The sequence below is a fragment of the Callospermophilus lateralis genome, chromosome 7, assembly GCF_048772815.1.
Source record: "Callospermophilus lateralis isolate mCalLat2 chromosome 7, mCalLat2.hap1, whole genome shotgun sequence".
NCBI lineage: Eukaryota > Metazoa > Chordata > Mammalia > Rodentia > Sciuridae > Callospermophilus > Callospermophilus lateralis.
Window position 1 is genome coordinate 120,552,647 of NC_135311.1, and position 23,640 is coordinate 120,576,286.

General features: G+C 43.3%; 1 protein-coding gene and 1 long non-coding RNA gene across 4 annotated transcripts in view; one reads left to right on the forward strand and one right to left on the reverse strand.

Moving 5' to 3' along the window:
• Positions 1 to 3,284: 3,284 nt before the first annotated feature.
• Positions 3,285 to 23,181, forward strand: LOC143403115 (uncharacterized). 2 transcript variants are annotated; one of them, XR_013091834.2, is made up of 6 exons: positions 3,285 to 3,367; positions 3,470 to 3,656; positions 4,883 to 5,032; positions 8,079 to 8,199; positions 18,186 to 18,331; positions 22,852 to 23,181. It is a non-coding gene; the product is annotated as an uncharacterized LOC143403115 (long non-coding RNA). The 2 variants fall into 2 exon arrangements; XR_013091833.2 differs by lacking the exon at positions 8,079 to 8,199.
• Positions 7,962 to 23,640, reverse strand: part of Azin2 (antizyme inhibitor 2) — a 32,051-nt gene continuing 16,372 nt past the window's right edge. The window contains exons 8-9 of one of the 2 annotated variants that reach the window (XM_076860806.2): positions 11,634 to 11,845; positions 7,962 to 8,516 (exon numbers count right to left, since the gene is read on the reverse strand). In XM_076860806.2, coding sequence (XP_076716921.2) covers positions 8,378 to 8,516; positions 11,634 to 11,845 — 351 coding nt within the window. In that variant the 3' untranslated portion in view covers positions 7,962 to 8,377. The remainder of the gene's footprint in view (positions 8,517 to 11,633; positions 11,846 to 23,640) is intronic. The other variant, XM_076860805.2, reaches the window with a different exon arrangement.

Genomic DNA, 23,640 nt, shown 5'->3' on the forward strand with positions numbered 1-23,640 from the left:
GTTATCGGTGGGCAGAACATCTTTGTTTGTATGTGGTGCTGAGGATCGAACCTGGGCTGCACGCATTCCAGGCTAGTGCGCTACTGCTTGAGCCATATCCCCAGCCCCCAGTATTTTATTGATTTATTTATGTTCATCAGGGATATTGGTCTCAAGTTTTCTTTCCTTGATGTGTCTTTGTTGGTTTTTGGTTTCAGGGTGATACTAGCTTCAGAGAATGTGTGTTGAAGGCTTCCTTTCTGTTTTATGGAATATTTGAGGAGGTTTAATGTTAGTATACATAAGGTAGAACTTGAAGGTCTGGTAGAACTTGGTTTAGAATCCTTCTGGTCCTGGGCTTTTCCTTGGTAGGCTTTTGATGGTGTCTTCAATTGCTCTGCTTGAAATTGATCATTTAAATTTTCTTTCTTTTCTTTTCTTTTCTTTTTTTTTTTTTAGTTGTAGGTAAACAGAATGCCTTTATTTTATTTATTTTTATGTGGTGCTGAGGATCACACCCAGTGCCTCATGTGTGCTAGGCAAGCACTCTGCAGCTGAGCTACAGTTCCAGCCCAATCGTTTACATTTTCTGTTCTCCTGATTCAATTTGGGTAGGTCATATGTCTCTAGAAATTTGTTGATATCTTCAAGATTTTCTATTTTATTAGAGTATAAATTTTCAAAAATAGTTTGATTATGGTCTGTATTTCAATAGTGTCTGTCATGATATTTCCTTTTTCAACATGAATTTTAGTGGTTTGAGTTTTCTCTTCATTAGCTTGGCTAAGTGTTTATCAATTTTATTTATTTTTTTAAAGAACCAATTTTTTGTTTCATCATTTTCTTTTGTTTCATTTTCATTGATTTCAGCTCTAATTTTAATTATTTCCTGTCTTCTAATGTTTTGATGTTGCATTGTTCTTCTTTTACTAGGACTTTGAGATGTCATCTTAGGTTATTTATTTGGTGACTTTCTAACTTTTAATGAATAAGCTCAATGAACTTGCTTGTCAGAACTGCCTTCTTAGTGTCCCTTTGATATGTTGTATTACTATTCTCATCTACCTCTAAGTATTTTTTCACTTCATCCCTGATATATCTGCTATCCACTGGTCATTCAATAGCATTTTATTTCATCTCCAGGTATTACAGTAGCTTGCATTTTTATTGTTGATTTCTAATTTCATTCCATTATGATCTGACAGAATGCAAGGCATTTTATCTCTATTTTTTGTATTTGCTAAGAGTTGCTTCGTGGTCTAAGATATGGTTTAATTTAGAGAAAGCTCCGTATGCTGCTGAGTAGAAAGCAAATTCAGTCATTGGTGAATGAAATATTCTATATGTCTGTTAAGTCAAAGTACTTATCTGTATTTTTTAGTTCTATAGCTTTTTAATTAGTTTTTATTTGGAGAATCTATCCAGTGGTGGAAGAGGTGTATTAAAGTCTTGCAGTAGTATTGTGTATAGTCTATTTGATTCTTAAAATTGAGACTCAATTGTGATGTATGTAAATGTTTCATTGTTTGGGGCACAAATATTTACAATTGTTACATCTTGTTGATGTAAGATTCCCATAAACAGTATGAAGTGTCCTTCTTTGTCCTTTCTGATTTACTTTGGCTTGAAGTCCACTTTATCTGATAGAAGGATAGAAACCCCTGCTTATTTATAGGACCCATGTGAGTGATGTTTTCTCCCATTCTTTTACCTTCAGTTTCGAGGGTGTCTTTGTCTATGAGCTGAATCTCTAGGAGACAGCATATTGTTGGGTCTTACTTTTTAATTCAGTCTGCCAGTGTGCCTGTCTGTCTCTCCCTTTTGTGGAGGGGGCAGGCAGTGGGGTACCAAGGATTGAACTCAGGGGCATTCAACCACTGAGCCACATACCCAGCCCTATTTTGTATTTTATTTAGAGACATGGTTTCACTGAGTTGCTTAGTGCCTTACTGTTGCTGAGGCTGGCTTTGAACTCATAATCCTCCTATCTGACCTCAGGAGCCAGTGGGATTACAGGTGAGTGTCACGTCTGTGTCTCTTGATTGATGAGTTTAGGCCATTTATATTCAATGTTATTATTGATAAATGATTTTTATTTCCTGTCAGTTTGATTTAATTTTTAATTTGAATTAGTTTCTCCTTTGATTGATTATTCTTCTAGTATAGTTCCTCCCTTTGCTTTCTTTTTGTTTTTGTTTCTTCTTCATGAAATATTTAATAACACTATTCCTTTGTACACACTATTCCCCTGGTCTGAAAGGCTCCTCTCAGTCTTTCAGCTTTTCTACCTGGCCAACTCCTATTCATCCACCAAGACCCACTGTTTCTGCTAAGTCTACCCTAAACTGAGCTGACAGGCTCCCTGATCAAATCTCATTTGGCACACTGTGTCTTCCTCTATCATAACACTTATGCTATTATCTCATTTGCACATCTCATAGAGGTCAAATTTAATATGTCCCAAAGTTTATTTCTACTGATTTTTCTATGAGTGGGCTTCAGCAGGAAATAAACCTTGAGAGTCATCCATTCTTCCTCCTGAAATCTTGCCCTTGGTCAGGGGCACATGCTATTGAAACTCACCAACTCCATCCGAGTTATTAAAATGCCCAGAGAGCAACCATTTGGTGTTAAAGTGCTATTAAATAAAATACATATGCTGCTATAAAGGAAATTGTGATCATCACATGCTTCCTCCAAGGACAGGAAGAGGGCTGGATGGGAATAGTGACTGCAAAGTCGCTTCCCAACCTGTTCCACTGGTTACTATCGGCAAATTACTACACATCTAAGCCTCAATTTCCTGACTGACAATTTAGGTGGTTACCTACCGATGATCACCATGAGCCAGGTCCTGTTCTTGGTGTTTTCAATGTTAATATATTCAATCTTTACATTACGGTGGAAGGCTGATACTATTGTCCATTTTACACTCGGAAACTGTGGCACTAGGATTTCAACACCTGCACTTATAAGTCAAGAGTTACCATAAAATCCACTCTGCGACGGGCTGGGAAATAATGCGAATCCAGGGCGAGGACGGGGCATGGCAGATAGGCATTCTTGATTGTCTTAAAATGCTGAACATCTCAGCCTGAAATCAAGAAATACGACAAAGCCCCGGGTTTTCCGCGTGGACTCAGCAAGTGTCTTCCCTCCAGCATGAAAGGGGAGGAGATGAGGCCACCAGAGACTCCGCACCGCTTCCGGGTGCCCTTCCTTTAGGAGACCCCTACTCCACGTAGAAGCGGAAGTAGCCGGTGGACCAGAGCCCACTTCCGGAACTATTTCCGGCCTTTCAAACCCGGCAGAGACCAGGACACCCTTTCCCACGCCACCGCAGACCCGGGATGACCTGTTTCCCGTGGGAGCCTCTCCTTGAGTGAAGGTTCGGTTTTCCATTGGTGGAGTTTGCGAATCGGAGCTGCGTTTCCTCCATCTTTCAACCAATAGCTTCCGCTGTTTTTTTTTTTTTTTTTTTTCCTTTCAGTATGGTAAAGTCGGTCCCTCCTCCCGGCCGATAGAGGGCACAAGAGTGCATAGCGTGAAGACTGGGAAACTGTTGGGTACGGAAGTGATGTCATGCACCGGAAATGCACGAGTTTGAAGGACTGGGCTGCTGAGTTCCGACGTCTAGGAGCCTTATAGTCACGGTTCCGCTAGGCTGTAATAAAGAGGTTTGTTTCTTCCCGACAGCCTTAATGTTCAGATGAGAAAGATGAGGGTCCTAGAGGAAGGGGTTTCTCATATTCACTCAGCAAGAAACTCCCGAGACCAGCGCGCTTTCCACATGACTCCTCTGAGCGGAGGGCTATCCCTGAGGTGGGCGTGGGTAGCGTTTCCCCTTGAGTTCCCGAGGCTGATCTCGCAGAAATGTCCCCATTCCACAAATGGGAGAAAGGGAAGCCCGAGAGGGACGTCCGGCATAAGGAACTTTCTAGGGCAAGGTTACCAGATTTAGCAAATAAAATGCAGGACTCCCGGTTAAAATTGAATTTCAAATAAACAACGAGTAATGCCTTATCATAAGAATACCTCAAGTATCACATGGAACATACACATACTTAAAAACCACCCGTCGTATATCTGAATTCAAACTTAGCTGAGTGTTCAGAATTTTAGCCATTGAGGTATCCTGTATGCCTATGTATGTCCCCAGGCTTAGGTCTCACCATGTGTGTCGAGCTGAGTTTTCCCAAGAATTACCCTGAGGTTATTTTCAGCACCCCTCACCCTCTAGCTCCTTCCAATGGGTCACTGCACGTTCTAGGGCCACTCAGGAGCTAAGCAGAAGGGGCAAGATGCCTCTCCTTGGAATTCAGGGGTATCCTCGATCCTCTGAGCTAGTTTAAAAGACTAGTCAAAAACACTAAGGAACTGAGGGCATGAGATGAAGTCAGTGATGTAGACAACGGTCTCCAGCAGTTCAGCTTTTATTGGCATCCCTGTGGGAATCAGCTGAAGGGTTTTCAGAAGAGGACTACCAAGATTGAATTTGTTTTGCACAAAGACCCTTGGACCACCAAGAGATCAGAACAAATCATCTTATAGGGCTTTAGCCGCTCATCCCATAGATGCCAGAAAGGACTTAAAATGCAGCAAAGGGAGGATAAAACCCCCATGCTATTGCCTCTCTTGTGGTCACTTTACAGCTGGAAGGGCTGGCAAGGACAGGGTTTCCAGGAAGTGGGGTGAGGGAAATGGCTCCCATGGAGAGATCAACCTATTTCTGTGTCCCTCCTGAGCAGGGGCAGACAACCTATGTCCCTCTGTTCCCATGGGCTAAGCCTGCCTTTCCCAGGGTGGGGGCAGGGTGCAGGGTAAAGGAGGTTAGTGCTAACACCAGTCCATCATTTTTTCTGTCCCTATACCTTTTGATACTCTTTCATTTATCTTCCCAAAGGTCCTGTCATGCTTATGTTTCAGAAGCATACAAGGCTTCCTACTTCAGAATTGGCTTTCCCTTTCAAGGCCCTCAGTGAGTCTACTGCATTGAGCTCCTTGAAGACTGAGGGACTCAAGTCTGCATCACAGTATCAATCACAAGGCCCCAGTAAGTACTCAATAAATGCCCAAGAAATTACCTTCCAATGCCATTTATTGTGTATCTAAGGATATGGTAGGCCTTAGCATATCCATTTTCTTATTTAATCCTCACAATAACCCTGAGGTCAACATATTCAGCAGTCGTGTTTTACAAATGAGTTAATAGATTCAGACAGGTTAGGACCTGTTGTTGATTTGGTATATATTTTTGAGCATTTGCTCTGTTCTGGGTGATAAGAACAAAGCAATGAAAAAATAAATTTGGTTCCTGCTGCCAAGGAGCTCACATCCTACAGGGGCTGATGATACCCCCACAAACATGCTGTGAAGTATGTCAAGTGGTGATAAATGCTGCAAAGAAAAAGAAAACCAGTTAAGGGGAAAGAGACTGGGAAGTACTGTTTTCTAAAGGGTGATTCTAGAAGGCTTTATATAAAAGGAAACTTTTGAGCAGAACCTGAATGAAGCAAGCAGTTCCCACAGGGAGGATCATTGTAGAGAAAGGAGAGCATAAATGCAGGCCCAGCAGTGGGATATTTGAGAAATGGAGACTGGTGTGATCAGGACCAGTGGGGCAGAAAGGAGTGGGAGTCAGAGGTCGTTGTTGAACTTTAAGTGTTATTGTGGGTGAAATGGAGTAACAGGATTTAGCTGCTGAGTGAGGGTGGCCTGTGCAAGGGAGGAGGGGACTCACCTGAGAGGGAGAGGGTGGGGGTCTATCTGTAGCTGTTGAGTCTGTTGACCTCCCAGAGTGAGTGAACACACAGGAGCTTCAGAGGTGTGATGCAGGCAGGTGTAGGCAGTGTTGGGAGGAGGATGTCCCTCTTGAAGTCCCAAGGCAGATGGGTCTCAGGGCCTCTGCCAACAGACTGCTTAGCAGGGAGCTCCAAGGGGATAAATGCCTATGCAGCCAGGGCTCCGGGAGACCTCTGGTGAAATCATCTGCATACACACACGCACGCGCGCACACGCACACACACACACACACAGGCCTGAAGCCTTTACCATTCTTCACATTTAATATTTTTTTCTTCTTTTGCTTCAGAAAAAGATAGAAGTAAGGGAAAAAATTACTGAAAAGAAATGATGGTTAGCAATTATTCTCAAGTACATCTCATCAAGGTTGTGTCTGTCTCAGAAAGGTAAATCCCATGTTCTCACAGCAAAGAGAATATGAACTATGAGAAAGGCTCCAGCCAAGATATGTGTTCAGGCTCCATGCCAGCTGCTGTCAATTCAAGCGCCCCAGAGAGCCGGCCCCAGTGGACCTGGCTCTGGCGAGGTAATGTGTGATGCCTGGCCCTCAGCACTGCCAGCCACATCTCCCAGAGCCTCTGCCACCTCTGGCAGCAGATGCCAGTTCCAGAAGAAAAACTTGCATTTGTCATCCCCTACCCGAAAAGAGAAGCAGGAGGGGGTCCAGATCTGCCTAGACATCTGAAATAAAAGAAGTCTCAGAAATAGTCTCATAGATGGAGGGTCAATAGTTCCATAGTATGAATGTCTGTAAAGCGTGACTTTGGGTGACCTCCAAAGGGGCAAGGGAGTAACCACTTGAGATTGCCCTCTGAGTCTCTCCATCCAGAGTTCTCAGTCTATTCATTATCCAAGTGCAAAAAGTAGGCCTAGCCTAGAAAAAGGAGATACCTGTGCTTCTGGCAAGCACATAGTTCATTCCAAACACGAGGCACATTTCCTCAGTGGATGACCTTACAGCCATGTGAGGCCCCAAGATTGACTAAGATACTGAGGCAGGATAGCAGCTTACCCCTAAAAGGAGCTCAAGTAAGGATATGAAAACCATCCTAGTGAAACATCCAGAACAGGCAAATCCATAGAGCTGGAAAGTGGATTAGAGTTGCCAAGGGGTGGAGGAAGGGAAGATGGGAGTGACTGCTGATGGGCATGGGGTTTTTATGGGGGAGATGAGTATATTCTAGAGTTGATAGTGTGAGCATTGCAGAACTCTGTAAATGTACTGAACACTGTTCACCTGTATGCTTCAACAGGGTTTTAGCCAGGTGCAGTGGCACACACCTACAATCCCAGTGACTTGGGAGGCTGAGGTAGGAAAATCCTAAGTTCAAGGCCAGCCTTGGCAACTTAGTGAGGCCCTGTCTTAAAATTTAAAAATAAATAAATAAATAAAAAGGGCTAAGGATGTGACTCAGTGGTAGGGCATCCTTGGATTCGATCCTCAGTACTATGAAAGAAAAATCTTTAGGGTTCCCAATAGCAGCTGAGAGAAATCTAAATTTTGAACTCTTTTGCTAAGCAGCTCATATACCTCAGGCTCATAGCTTAGGACCCTGGCAGCATGAAGAACATTTGTCCTGGTAAAAAACTGCCAGTCTGAGGAGCTGTCAGGGATGTTGACATTGGACACAGCAGGACTCTGTAGCCAGCCTTGTCGTAACAGTACTGCCTGAATGAACAAAGCCAACCACACAGCAACCTCACTCTCTCACTGGTTGGCGAGGCAGTGAGAGCAACACAAATATGTTGTAGACCTCTTGAGGGGGAAATGCGGGGCCAGGAATGTAGCTTAGTGGCAAAAATACTTGTCTAGAAAGTGGGAGACCCGGGGTTCAACCCCTGGAACTTCAAAAGCAATAACCTCCTGGACACTCTTCCCTTTACTCTTTATCTTTCCTATGAGTTTCCAATGCTGTATCAAATACTCAGTTGTCGCTTCTCTGGGCCGGGCCTTAGACTAGTTGTCAGGTTCACATAGAGGCCACTGGCCAGTCATGAACTCATGAAGGAAGGCAGTTCTGACCATGCACCTTAAACCTCACAGCACACCCTTCCTCATGGCACCAAGTGTGGCAGCCTCAGAGAACACAGATGAGTTAGAGAGAGTGGATGCTAATGGGTGATGTCCACATTTCAGCCAGGGCTCAAGAGTGTGGTCAGGACTGAAGTGGACATGGGCTCATCAGGGCAGGGAGGTCTCTCCCCAGGCCCAGCCCAATCTTCTTTCTGAATTGAACTGCTAGACTCCACTGGAGTATTAAAAAACCTAAATATTTATTTGTTTCATATTTACAAAGGGAAAGGATACCGAGGGAGACCCCAAGAACACCCCATGCCTGGCTGACCAGGCCGCTTGCGCTGCAGAGGAGGCGGACACAGCTGGAAGGGACAGGATTTATGTTGCATACTTGAACTACAGTGAGTGTAAGACTGGTCCTATTTACAGGGCAGAAACACTACAGGTGGAGTGTGGGGGCAGCAGAGCGAGCACCAGAGTCCTGGCCAGAGGGTGCCCTGCTTGCTGCCTTCCCCACCTCTCCCAGAGGCATCTCTGCGGCCCCGCTAGGGTTCTCCGGAGGGGGGGGACAGGGCCCGCTCACATGATGCTCGCTGGGGTGAAGACAGGGCCCACACACAAGGTGTCTGTGATCTCCCAGCCACAGGACAGAGGCTTGCACATGCCCTCAGCATCTTCGTCTTGTTCCGCAGGCAGCAGCTGCCTTCGCAGCGCTTCCCTGAGGGTGAGAGAGGGGTGCTGGAGGTAGCTAGCAGGTCCCGAAGCCTAGGGGCTCCTGATGGCCCCTGTATCGGATTCTCTGGCCCCTTAGGCATAGAGCTCTCACCTGAACCCTAAGCCGAGCCAAGGGCAGGGGCAAGGGCTCTTCTCCACTGCTGTCCCCACTGCCCAAGAAGAGAAAGGAACCCACAGGATGATCGTTGAGCACTTACTGTGTGTCAGACATGGCACCAGGCAGTTTACTTTCATCATCTAATTTTATCCTCCTCCAAACACTGTGAACAGCCTTTACCACCCTATCTTACTGATGAGGAAACAGACTCTGAGGAGTGGCCTGCCCAAGACCACATCCCTTGTAGGTGGTAGGACTAGGTTGAACCCAGCTCTCTCACTCTAGAGCCCACAGTCTTCATACCGAGGCTTGGGTCTTAAAAGTAACTCATTCCCTGCTCCCCTCACACAGTCCCACAAGCTATTTCTCCTCCTCTGCACCCACGTGACTAAAGTTCCATCACCTAAGCCACTGCTCTGGCTACAGCTGGGAATCGTGTCCCCACACAGTTAAGCTCCACCCAGCCCAGCTCCTAAACCACCCACTGGTCTCCATCCCACTGACAACATCACCTCTCCTAGGACCACGACAGGACCACACATCTCCCTGACCTGTTCACCTGCTCTCACCCACTCCAGACAGTTCAGCACTGGCCTAGGCCCATCTTTCTAAAAGTCAAACCCTCCTCTTGAGCCCCCGGTAACTTCCCTTCACTCTCAGGCCCTGGGTTAGCCCTGCCTGCCTCCCTCTCCATGCTTACAGCCCTGTTTTTCCACACCGCCAGAGGCCATCACATTAGCCACTTCTCAGGCTCTCACATGTCCCTTCCCAGGCCTGTGCCCATGCTTATCATCCTGCCTACATCATCAACCCTCCCCTGACCAATTCCTCCTTGGCCTACATGTCTTGGCTTCAGTGACAGAGCTTCAGAAGAGCAGGACACAGCAGAGTCCTACACACAGGATCTCTCTCCTTGATATCAATAAGGCTTAAATATCTGTGACCCTGACATTTCTCCATTTACAGCAGGACAAGGAAACGTCTGTGTTACTCCCTGCTGGTGCCTCTGCAGCAAGCTAGCAAGTACTCATGGGCAGGAAGGTGTGGAGCTGTCTGGACACTGGTGGGGAAAGAGCACTGGGCTCAGTATCCATGGACCTGGAGGGGCCATGCCAACTTGTCCTTTCTTGTTCTAGGTTCTGCTTCTCCACAAGACCCTCCCTCTTCTGTTCTTTCATACTTTTAGCACATTCTAGTCCCTCACCTGCGGGAAGAGCTCCCTCTGTGCTGAGTCATACAAGTCAATAGCAAATCGGGAGGAGTTGGTGTCTCCAAAGCCCACTGATGCTGGTCCCTTTCTTGAGGAAGGCTCTGGGCTAAGTACCCTCTGACTGAGCCTCTGTCTCCTTATCTTTAAAAATGGGTTGGTCCAGTTTCTTAAAATCTCTCAATAGCTCCCTACTACCTTTAAGACCAAGTCCAGTCTAGACCTCCAAGGTCCTTTTATTTCTCACTTTTTTTTTTATTGTTTCAAGGTCCTTTTAGATCCAGTCTTCCCCACATGTCTCTCCTTGCATGTGGAGAGCTACTTGCAATTTTGTGACCAAATAAGACTCTTTCAGGCCTCTTGGCCATCCCTTTGGCCCGTTTTGGCCTCCTGGACCTGGCTGACATCTCCTAAGAAGCTGTCCTAACCACGCTCCTTCACTATCCCTCCCTCCTCAGTGGCCTTTTCACTCTGTGTCAGCATCTCTGTGTGTAGATCTGCACCCTGGCTTCTCCATTGCTCCTGTACTCCCAGGACCTAGCACAGAGCAGGTGGTAAAGCAAAACATTCTGCTGAGGCCACTCTTCTACAGGGGATTTCTTGGCATGTCCATTCAGTTCGTCAGCATTTTTTGTTCCTGGTAATGAGTTCAGCCAACTCTATGTGACCTCCTTCACCTGTAGCTGCTGATGACAGAGCCAGGGAGGGAATACTAAGTCTGTGGGGTGATTGTTCTTGAAGTTTGTCTTTAGACCTTGTCAGAATGCCCCAGGTGGCAAAATCACCACAAAAGCCTATCCTGTGCCCTCACAGCAAAAACAACAAAGGTTTATAGAATGCATGAATGAAATACCACTCTCCTGATGCCAAATTAGGTCTGGGGTTTGGTGGTTTCCTGGGGGCCTGGGAACATGGGCCACACTCATCTGAAAGCCCAGGGGAAAAAAGCCCCTCCCAACTGCCCTGCCCTCTGTAGCCTCCCCACCCCCCCCACCCATGGCGGGGGGCTTCCCATTGCCCAGCTGTATGACATCAGGCAAGTGACTCTCCCAGTGATAACACTGATCCCCAGAGTTGTGAGTAAAAGGAAATAACAGTAGATGTCCAAGGGAAGCTGTGCCCTCAGGGCTCAGCAGGCCTGACTCTCCATGTCACACACCTCTTGCCTTGCTAGACCCCAGCACTACCTGAGGCAGCAGGTAGGGCTGGTGCTGTGCCTTTTTTCTAAATAAGACTGAGACTCAGTCCAGGTATGACAGCTGCCATCCAGCTAGTCACTTGTTTGCCTCTGCCTCCTTAAGGTAGCTGGGGGGTCTTTACAAAATGCAAATCAGACCATGTCTACCCCTGCTTCAAACAGGTCCTTGCTTCCTGGTACTCTTAAGTGCTTTGGCTCAACCTTCAATGCCTTCCCAGATCTAGCCCTGCCTCCCTCTCCAGTCACAACCAACCTCCATTAGTGCCTTGAGTGGAACCTTGGATGCACCACACTTGTACCACATTCCCTTCCCAGGAACTCCTGCCCACCTCCTTCTGCCTCTTGCCCACTACCTCCCACCCAGCAGTGCCATCTTGAGGACATGTCTATGCCCCTGCATCCTCTGGGGCTGTGAGCTCCTTGGGGAGCTCCTCTGTAGCCACAGCCACATGCCCAACACAGGCCTCAGCTGAGTCAGCCACCAGCAGCCACTTGTCAAACTAGGTTACATGGGAGAGGGTCTCAGATCTCAAGCTTCCCTTATTTCTTCAGCCCAGCTTGCTTCCCACCTCTCCTCTTCACAGCAAGGGCCCCTTACCAGGCTACCCGGGACATGGCGTAGGTGATGCGGCAGGCCTGAGTCCCTCCAAGGAGGGACCCTGTGCCCACTGTGTAGGCTCCCATGTTGTCGAAGACCAGCCAGTCCCCTACATGTAGTTGCGGCAGCCACAGGCCTTCAGCCACACAGTCTCGGACATCAGCTGGGCCCCACAGGCTGCTGCTGTACAAGGGCTGCTCCATGGATGGTTTCTGCAGAAGAGAGAGAGAGCCCTATCAACTCTTCTGGCCATTCAACACCCTTAACACTTCCTCCCTCAAAAGTCTTACATGGCTCCTGTAGTCAACAGGGTGATGACTGGATAAGCCTCCCTAGCCTGGCATTTAAGGCTCTAACCACTTCTCTGTATTGGTTGCCTCTTATACTGGAAGCCACAATACCTGGTCTCAAATCCAGGTTCCAGGGCTTGCTAGCTGTGTGACTTTGGGCAAGGTACTTAATCTCTCTGTGCCTCAGTTTCCTTATTTGTAAAATGAGAATAATAAATAGTACCTACTTTATAGGCTACTCAAAGGTTAAATTAATTAGCATATGTAAAGCATTTAAAACAGTGGTTTGTGCCTGACATAATGGTACACACCCATAACCCTAGCTACTCAGGAGGCTGAGGCAAGGGGATCACAAGTTCAAGACCAGAATTAGCAATTTAGCAAGACCCTGTCTCAAAATAAAAAATAAAAAGGGCTGGGGATATAGCTTAGTGATAAAGCACCCCTTGGTTCAGTTCTCAGTACCAAACAAATAAACCAAAAAAAAAAAACCAGCAGCTGGCACATGGCAAAGGCCCAAGAAGTTAGTGTTATTATTGCTGCTTTTATAGTCATTGTTGTTATCACATCTGTGCTTCAGTCTTCACTGGACACTTTCCAGACCTCAGCTGTGTCCATGCCACCCAGCCCTCTCCCATCCTCAGTTCCAGCCTATCTGCTGGTCCCACCCCCTGAAACTCCATCTTCTATAAAGGTTTCTTGGATCCCCTCATTTCATATCAGATCCAGTGACAGGAACCCAAAATACACAGGTGGATTAGACCATCCTTCCTCAAGTCTGTAAGGAATGCAGGCCTCCCCCAGTCCATCACAGGGTAACCTCACAAAGGACTCCATCGGGCAAACACAATAACTTCCATTTCAGGGAACAGGCTAAGAAGTTAAAGATTTGCTCAAAGGCACAACTTCCAATGTCAATACATTTTAAATTTTTTCTTGAATGACTTCCAAATCCAGAAAAGGAAATTAACACAGACCATTTGCAGGCAACCAAGATATTAGGGCAGTTTGTCACAGTGTAGGTAGGGCTCCTGCCAGGCAGGTCCTACAGGAAGAGTCACAACCGATGGATGGACATATGCAGATCCTAACTGCCCCCCAAGACCCCTTGGCCCTTCTTCTGCTGCACTCCATGTTCTCCAGTTTTTTCTGTTGCTCTGGGCTTCCCTTCCCCTACCCACTGCCTCCAGTCATGTTCCTTGAAGTTCCAAATATGCCAAGTCCTATTTTCCTTTAGATTCTAGAAGAAACAGACTCCAGGGAAGCCTATCCTGAAATTCCATGCTCCCTAAGTTTTGCCTTCATAATGTTTGCCATGATTTGTAACTAAATATTTGTGAAGTGGCTGCTCAAGACTGGCTTCCTGGACAGGTGATAAATTCCCCAAGCCTGAGATAGTGTCAGATCTGTTCTTCCCGCCTCCTGGGTACCTTGCAAACTGGCATACAGTAGGCTTGTTGCAGTATTATTTTGGAATGAATGGATGGGTAACACACATATGAGTGATGAGAGTGGGAAAAAAAAGAAAAAAAGGGACAAGAATAGAAACCATCCACAGGTGATAGGAGGAGGCAGTGAGGACCGACCGGTGGAGAAAACAGAAAAGGCATTTCGATGCCTTAGCCTGGGGCAGGAATGAGCAAAATTAAGAAAGAAAAGTCACAATTTCCACAAGGAGAAATAATGTTTGTGTATTTTCACAAAAAGTTAATAAGTTGCTAGTCCTGTTTATAAAGAATATATGTACAAATTATTAGAAGAATGAGAACTGTCCTATATTCATTAATTCATTCATTCAGCAAACATATTGAACGCCTGCTCTATGCCAGGCTCTGATCTAGGAACTGAGGGGCAACACCAAAACAGATACATTCCTCTATCCATAAAGCTCATGTTCTAGGAAGAGGAAACAAACAGATCTTCATTTACCTTCTTATTTACAAGCTTTTCGTTAATGACTAAAATTAGTACCAATTATTCTGAATGATTTCCCTTAGCCTAAAGAATTAAAAAACATTTAAAGTTTGGCAGGGGATATGCTGTATGAAAGTATCCACAAAAATCTGAGAAAATAGGTTTTGGGTTCTTCCATAATAAAGAGAAAAGGCACTCTTGGGTTGTAAGTTAGCGTTCTTTCACTTCTTATTAGTGAAGCCAAATAAAAAATAGATGGAAAGGGCTGGGGTTGTAGCTCGGTGGTAAAGCACTTGCCTAGCATGTGTGAAGCACTGGGTTCAATCCTCAGCACCACATATAAATAAAAAAAGTTATTGTGTTCATTTATAAATAAAAATATTTTTTAAAAACTGATGGAAAAAATATTTTAAGGCTTTACAGGAAATAATGCAAATCTCCTGTTTAACTATTTAAATCCATTTTTTTAAAAAGGAACCTTCAAAATAAATAATCCAAAAGAATGTAGCAACAAGACTGTAAATCTCAGCCCTTGGTACAAGTCTGATAACTTGAGCAGAAAAAGACAAGCCGCTGTAAAAATCTAAGATGCCAAATCTACTGGCCACTGGGCTCCTCTGAGAAAAGACAGGAAGTTCACTGTTTACAAAGTACGACAATCACAACTTTAAATCTCATCTGGAAGGCAGGTGGCACCATTTTGAGTCCCGGCTAATAGAAGAGAAAACTCAGAGGGAAGTGACCTGTACCAGGTTCTGGAGGGAGTTAATTAGCAGAACTCTGAGCCATCTCAGATCCAGCTGCCTTCCCCAGAGGCCCACTATGGGAACAGTTCCATAGAAGAAACAAGATCAAACACCACAGAAGGTAAATGCCCTGGATGAAGCATGTACTTGTAAAAAGAAAAAAAAAAACAACTTTAAATCAATAACTCCTGTATTATATAAAGTGTACAGAAATATTTTAAAAGAAAAAAATGAAATGAACAAAGGCAACACACAAGTGCCTGAACAAAACATGTATTTAAAATCTCCTTCACGAGCTTATAGGCAAAAATCTGATATGAAACCTTAACTAACCAAATCCAGGCTTATATACAAAGAATCATCTTCAGAAATCAGATGCTTTGCTCTCTGTGGAAGGTGAAGACAACATGGGCAAAGTCAACCACTGTCTTCATCATAATACAAAAAGTACAGATCTATAATGCAAAGATAATTTCTCCAAAACACATCAAGATGGTACCCAATAGCCTATTGCAGTTTCTCTAAAACTACAACCAAAATCCCACAATGAAGAGAAACTATTGTACATAGGGAGCCCACTCCAACTCCATGGAAATACACTAAAATGACCTCATTTCAAAACTAAAAGCAACCTTACTAAACGAAGTTCAGTGCCCTCATTTTCCAACTAAAAAAGGAAGGCTCAGATTCAGTAACTGGCCTGAACTTACTCATCTATGATATGGCAGACCATATCTCATGTCTTCTGACTCCCAATCTGAAGCCTTTTATCATCATTCTTATTTTATACATCTTGAGAAACTCTGGCAATCACTATTAGGGGGGAAAGGTATGTAGAAAATGAAGAAATAAAATATTACATTGCAAATAATATGTTCACTTGAGAAATCAAAGGGAATGGTAGTTCCTAGAGGGTATCAATGAGTCTTAAAAAGTAAGCCAGTGTCTCAGCACAAAAACCACAGGGGAAGTTTGCACTCAATTTAAATTCTTGGATATACCTGGGCCAAGAAAACAATAAGACCTCAATGGGAAAAAAAAAAAAAATACTTGAGCTCTACCTTTTCCTAGCTGGAAAAAAAAAAAAATTAGTATAGCACAAAGGAGAAATCTCGCCAGGCCTAGTGGCACACATCCATAATCCCAGCTACTCAGGATACAAAGGAGGAGGATCCCAAATTCAAGATCAGCCTGAGCCACTCAATGACACCCTGTCTCAAAATAAAAAATTAAAAGGAATGGGGATATAGATCAGTGGTAGAATGCCACTGGGTTCAGTTCCCAGTACTGAAAGGAAAAAATGAAAGAAATCTAATAAATAGGTTAAATAAACTACTACTAATTGAAATCCCCAAGATATTTTTCTTTACCTTAGAAACGATGTGATAAAAGAATAACTGAGACTATCAGAATACTAATAAAGCAATAACTGACTCAATTTTTGTTAGTTAATTCATAAAAAAATAATGTATCATGTATAAAAAATAACTGAAAAATGAATACCTATATCCTTCCCACCCAGCTAAAGAAATACAAAATTTCCAGTATCTTTGAAACCCCCTTTGTGGCCCTCCCTAATGATATCCCCCTTCTCTAATCTCTCTAGAGACAACCATTATCCTCAATTTTATATTAATCATTTTCACATGTTTCTTGATTTCTCAAGACTCTGTACCTAGCCCTAAACAACAGATTTAGTTGTACATACTTTTGAAATTTATATAATTTAAATTATAGCTTGAAATCCCTGCAGCTTGCTTTTTTCTTGTTGGAACTTACATTGCCACGATTCATCCAGTTGATACATACAGCCATAGTTCACAATACATACACTGCATGGAATACACTGTAATTTATTTATCTGTTGCCCTTCCAACAAACTTAAGGTTGCTTCCACTATTGTATAAAGATTGCTCTTGGGGCTGAGAGTGTGGCTTAGTTGTAGATTGCTGACTGACCATGCACAAGGCCTTGGTTTTTGATTCTCGGCGATATAAAAAAAAAAAAAAATGGGATTGCTTCTGTGAATACTTTGATATATGTCCTCAAACATGTATGCCAAGAGTTTCTTTACAAGATTCATCTGGGAACTTAGGGTATATATTTGTTAGCTTTATCTGATGACAATTTATTTCACAAAACAGTATACCAACTCCCACCTAGCAGTGTCTAAGAGATCCACCTATATCATACCCTCACCAGTGCTTTACATTGCCATTCTCTTATTTCCTAATCAAGTTGGTATAAAATGGAATCTCATTTAAATTGTAATTTTCCTGTCCTAGAGTACAAGTGAGCACCTTTCATTTTCTATTTGGTTTCCTCTTCTGAAAACTGTCTGGTAAAGTCTTTTGCCCATATTTCTTTTGCACTGCAACTTAGCAAAACCCTGTCTCAAAGTAAAAATAAAAAGGACTAAGGAAGGGCTAGGGTTGTGGCTCAATGGCAGAGCACTTGCCTAACGTGTATGAGGCACTAGGTTTGATCCTCAGCACCACATAAAAATAAATAAATAAAACAAGGGTATTGTGTTCATCTATAACTAAAAAAAAATTCAGTAACTTATAAAAAACAAAGGTTCATCTACAACTAAAAAGATATTTTTTTTTAAAAAAAAAGGGGAGGGGGCTGAGGATTAGGCTTAGTGGTACCACTGGGTTCAGTCCCCATTGCCACCAAAAAAAAAAAAAAATCATGAAAATAAAACAAATACTGAGATATGCCATTTCAGATAAATTAGACATCAAGAAAAGGTCATATGCAATGCCTGTGAGCTTATTGTGAAATGGGTACAATTAGTAACAGTAGATATTAGTCCAAAATGCTGAAAAAATAATGTGGCAATATGTATCAAGAGGCCTAACAATGCTCTCCTGTTTTTACCTGGTAATCTTATTTCAGTCATTCTTCAAAAGAAAAGAGTTTATATCCTGCTATGTGCACATGTAACAACAAGTTCTACTACTATGAATGATTATAATGCACCAACAAAAAGAAATTTTCTTAATTTTTAAAGAAAATCATTTTCAAATGTGAATACACTTGAAGCACATAAAATGAGCCAGTCATGCAGAGATTACCAAAGAGCAAAATTCATAGAAGCATGAATAACAAAAAATTAGCAATGCTTAAATATCCAGTGATACAGCAATTTTATAGGGAGACAGTAATTTTATAGGAAAGTAGTTAAGAGCTTTTCTTTGGCACCAGACAGATAATCAGAGATGAGTCAGACATAAGCCCTATCCCCCAGAGTCTTGCAGTCTGCAGTTAATAAGTATTACCGCTTATGAAGTATGTGACTTTAAACAAGATACTTTACCTCTCTAAGCCTCAATTTTCTCATTGTAAAGTGGATTGACAATTCCTACTTTAAAGGATTATTGCAAAAATTAAAAGAGAAATGCTTAGTGCAGCTCTGCTGCCGTAAGTGCACAGTGACTAGCCACACCAACATATACGTGAACTATGCAACCGTGCAGCAGCACACATGGGGGCAATGTACAATGAACAGAGTTCCATTAGAGGGATGCAGAGGGTTGATTAAGCCCCTTTAAATTTTAAGTTGCTTATATAATTTTTAAAAATATATTCAATTGTAGAAGCGGTGTTACGAGCCTGTTGTCTCAGTTATGGAAGCTGAGGTAGGAGGATGACTTGAGAACAAGAGTTTGAGACCAACCTGGACAACACAGTGATACCTCATCTCAAAGAAGGAAGAAAGAAAGAATGGAAGGGAAGAAGGAAGGTAAGTTGATGTAGCCAGGTGCAGCTGTACACACTTCTAGTCCCAGCTACTCAGGAGATGGAGGCAGGAGGACTGCTTGAGCCCATGAGTTCAAAACTAGCCTGGGCAATATGGAGAAAACCCATCTCAAAAAATAAAATTAATTCAATTCTAACATATACTAAGTACTTACTGTTTGCCAGGTTCTATACTGGGAAAACAAGTATGAATAGTTTCTGCCTTCAGAGGTCTCACAGTATAATGGATGATTCATTCAATCATAATTCATTCAATAAATGTTACGCACCTACTGTGTGCCAGGTGCTGAAAATTCAGAGGAAACAATTGAACAAGCTAACTATTTTCATAAAGCCTACCTGGTAGTGTAGAAAACAGACCAATGGTAAGTAAACAAAAACAAGATAATTATAGACATTATACAGAAAAGGTGACCAAATTATCTGATGGTTGGAGGCCTGCTTTAGAAAGGGTAATGAGGAAAAGACCTCCTGAAGAGGTGACATCTGAGATGAGACATAAAGGGAGAGAGTAAGACAGTCATCTCAGGAATAAGTAAACATCATTCTAAGCAGAATAAGTGTAAAAGCCCTGAGGTCAGAAAGAGCTCAGATGTTCCAGGTACAGAAAAGAGGTCAGTGGGGTGTATCAGGTGAGTGAGAGGGAAGAGTGGGGAGAGGCATCTAGAAGGATGGGCAGGAGCCTCACTAACTAGGGTGAACAGTCTGAATTTTATTTGGAGAGTAATGGGAAGCCATGGAAGGCTTTAAGCCAAGAAGGAATATGATCTTTGGATGTTTAAAAGATCATTTTGTCTGCATTGTGGAGAATGGTTGGTAAGATGGCAGGAAGAAGGGCCAGAAGAGCAATTAGTGGTTATCTGATGGTCCAGGCAGGTGGAATTAGTGATTTGCATTTAGGATGGTGTCAGAGAAAGAATGAAATGAACTCAAAATGTATTTTGAAACTAGACTGAAGAACTGCAGGTGGATTCTCTGTGGGAAGAGGGAAAGCAAGAAAAATGCCAACTTTTTAAATTTAAACAATTAGCTAGTGGAAGTGCTGTTTACTCAGAGGAGTTTTGGTTTGGAAATCAAGAATTCAGTTCTGATCAGATTAGACCCGAGATGTGGGATATCAGGAGAAACGTCTTGTGGGTAGCTAGATGCCGCAGTCTGGCTGGGCATAAATAACCGAGCAGCCACGAAGCACTTGTAGGTTCAAAACAGCAATTCTTTATTGCCGAACTCCACCAGCACACTCCACGCACACTCCCCGAGAACTCTCCCTCCTCTCCCGGGGCTCTGCGGGCACTCCCTCGGAACCCCAAGAGAACTCCACGGGAACTCCCAAGTAGCGGGCCGGAGGCAGCAAGAGCTGCCCTATTGCCCGACAGTAAAGGTCTAATATACAATTGAATACACAGCTTAACATAACCATCATCATCTCGATGGGATGGCGTCACCTCTCAACCACTCCCTTCTGGCAAAATGCCATGCGTCATCCTGACTTGGCCTTGGCCGTGGCCCTCAATAGCTAGATAGTCAGGTCTGGAGCCCTGGGGTGTGATCCAGATTAGAGATATAAATTTAGAAGTGCAAGAAAAGGAATTATATTGAAAGCCTCCATCTGGACATGTTTGCCTAAGAAGTGCATGTAGACAAGGAAGAGGACCCAAGACTGAGGCCTGAGAGAGTAGGCTGTGGAAGAAGTAAGTACCAGAGAGACAAGGACAGGGCAGAGCCCAGGACTTTGCCACAGAAGCCCAGAGAGAGTCAGGTGTGAAGAGGAGGATGGTCTGCTGAGGACAGAAGGGCCACATGGAAGACCTAGCAATGCAGATGTGACTCTCAAAAGTGTCCTGTGTAGAGTGCTGAACAGACACTAGATGGAAGAAGTTTGGAGGGTGAGTGGGAGCTGAGTGGAGAGGCAGCGAATGCAGGCCATTTAGTAGAGAATATCGGACATGAAGGGCAGCAGCCACCTTACAGAATCCCTGGAAGAAGGGAAACGTATGGCCAATAAATATACAGAGATGTCCGGCTTCCTTAGTGATCGGGGAAATGCAAATTAAGACACAATGTGATACTATTTTATAGAGTTCCACTGGGCAAACATTTGAAATCTGATGATAATAAGATACCAAGTGTTAAGGGAATGTGGATCCATCAGTCTCTCTTACACAGACGATGGGATTGTCCATTAATACAGCCACTTTGGAAAACAGTTCCACACTATCTCATGAAATTAGCATTCACATACCTTATCCCCTGTCTTTTCATTGCTTGATAATGTGACACAGCTAGTGCAAGAATTCATAGCATTCACAGAGGCAAAAACCTAGGAAAAGTTCAAATGCCTCAAGAGAACAGATGAATAATCTGTGGCATTTCCATCATCAGTGAATGCTGTGTAGCAGAGAAATGGATGGACTCCAGATCTGTGCTCAGTGTTGATGACTCCTGAACTGTGATATGAAGGGAGAAAAGGCCCAGGAAGGTTGCATACATCATATTGCCATTTTTATAAAGTAAAAAACAAGTACAATAAATTTTAAATACTTTTCAGGAATAGATTTGTATGTAATGAAACTATACTTAAGAAAGCAGGAGACTGGTAATGCATGAGTCAGATAATGGTTACTTTGCATGGGAGGTGACAAAGGGATAAGGCCGTAAAATGATAAGGATGCTTATTACACTCAAGGAAACAAAGACAAGGCCTTCTATGAAGTATTTTTATTCAAAAAACTTGGAATCTATCTAACCATGAAATGTAAATAGTTACATTTAAATTAAAAAAAAAAAACAAAAAAACACATGTTCAGGAAAACATGTTGAGCAGCACCAAAGGAAAATCCAGAAAATCCACCAATCAGGAAAATCCAGAATGCAGGATGCAGAACACTATAGGGCAAACAGCTCCGTTTCATCAACAAGTAAATTATGAAAAACATTTGAAATGTTAAAAGAGAGGGGGGAAACCAACAGGTTAAAAGAGATGTGGTGGGGCTGGGGGTGTAGCTCAGTGGTAGAGTGTTTGCCTAGCATGTATGAGGCCTTAGGCTCAATCCCCAACACCAAAGAGAGAGAGAGAGAGAGAAACCAAATGTACTATGTGGAGTTTCTTTGGCTCCTGATTCCAGCAAGTCAACTATTTGAAAAAAAAAAAAAAAACACTTATAAGATATTTTGAAAACTGATGAAGGACACTATTAAATTGTTAATTTTTTAATTTGATGATGGAACTGTAATTTTTCTCAAAGTCTCAACTCTTAGAGATGTAACTACATTTTTTTTAAAAAATCTAGTAATATTTGTCCTATACTTTCCTCATGACATTGTAATTTGTGTGCTAATCTCTCTCTCTCTCTCTCTCTCTCTCTCTCTCTCTCTCACACATACAGACACACACACACACACACACAATTCCTATCCAACAGGACTGTATTTCCAAGACACAAAAGATTCTTACCTACTATCATCTGCCGACCTCAGCACAATACTTTGTTGAATTAAAAAAAGAGGAAATGTAAACATCAGAGGGCTAAGCAGAAGTAAATCCTTATTCCCTAGAACTTTTTATACCTGAAGTCTAAAACCAAAGTCCCTGGAAAGGAAGAGTAGGGACACAAAGCTGTCTTAACAGCTCATGAGGAGTGCATTTCTTGGAGAACAATGTGGAGACAACCCTGGCTGGGTTGAGTCCCCCTGATACCCTCCCCACAAGGCTGGATCTAAATTACATATAGCAAGGTCTCCAGCACCAGACTGGGCCATGCCCTGGCTCTCTTCCCACAGGGCCACCCTGGGTAAATGGTTGAAGGAGGAAACCGAGGCATCCTCCAGAGAGGGAAGAGCACAGACCACAAAGAGTAGGTCACATCCTGGTGGCCAAGTCAGAAATGCCAATTAAGGATCTGTCAAAGCAGAGACCCTGGCACATCTACAAGTCAGTGGGCAGGGACCACAGTCCTGTTATTCTGAGGAGCCAATGAAGGGACTGGAGAGTGGGTCAGCGATGAAATGCAACAGGAAAAGGGGGACTGGAAGAAGAGGGCCCTGCCTGACTGCCATTTGGGCTTGGCTGGCCAAGGTTCAGCCTGGTCCCTTCTCCATGCAGAAGGATGTGGGCTACCACAGAAATGCAGGCAATGCTAATGTGAGTAGAAAATTGAATTCCTCAGCACAGTAAGGGGGCTGACTCAGCTGAGCAGACATAGCCATATATAACTACAAAATGAGAACACCCTAAGCCCCACACAGTGCAGGGGCCCCTGGGAGATGGAGGGGGTTCCCTCTGCCTGCAGTGTCATAAGGGTAGGAAGAGCTCCTAGTAGGATCTTTCAAGACTGATCTGAACAGAAGAGGAACCACATGCACGAAGTCCCAGAGACACGAAAATACAATGATGTGTCTGATACCCAGTAAAGCTGCTGGAGCCTGAAGTGTTTTCTATTCTTGTTCCCCTGTTGATATAAAAAAACTCCTCATTACAGATGAACTGTTTCTTTTTACTTCTAGGAGTTTACCCCAGAGCAATAAACAGGGGTGTGTGCCAAGATACATTCACAATGCTCAAAACAAGAAGCCATTTAACCCCCAGTACAAGAAAAAAAAAAAAAAAAATACAGGAAACTACATGGCCACCCATTGGAGTTAGATGTGTTGAAATACTATGTAGTCATCAAAAAACATGTTATCAAAAATTAATTAATGGGGCTGGGGATGTGGCTCAAGCAGTAGCGTGCTCGCCAGGCATGCATGCGGCCCGGGTTCGATCCTCAGCACCACATACAAACAAAGATGTGTCCGCCGATAACTAAAAAATAAATATTAAAATTCTTTCTCTTTCTCTCTCTCCCTCTCTCACTCTCTCTAAAAAAAAAAAAAAATTAATTAATGGGGGGCTAGGGTTATAGCTCAGTGGTAGAGTGCTAGCCTAGCTGGTGTGAGGCCCTGGGTTCAATCCTCAGCACCATATAAAGATAAATAAAATATGAGGCTGGGGATGTAGCTTAGCGTCAGAGTACTTGCCTTGCACATGTGAGGCACTTGGTTCGATCCTCAGCACCACGTAAAAATAAATAAAATAAAGAAAAGATATTGTGTCCATATTTTAAAAAAAGAGAAATAAAATAAAGGTATTGTATCCATCTATAACTATAATAAAAATTAATTAATGGTATGGAAATAGCTATGCCCCATGATAATATGATTTTAACTCAATGAAAACAAAGTACATTAGTTTTTGTTTTTTGTTTTTTGGTTTTTTTTTTTTGGTACTAGAGATTTAATCCAGGGGTGCTTAAC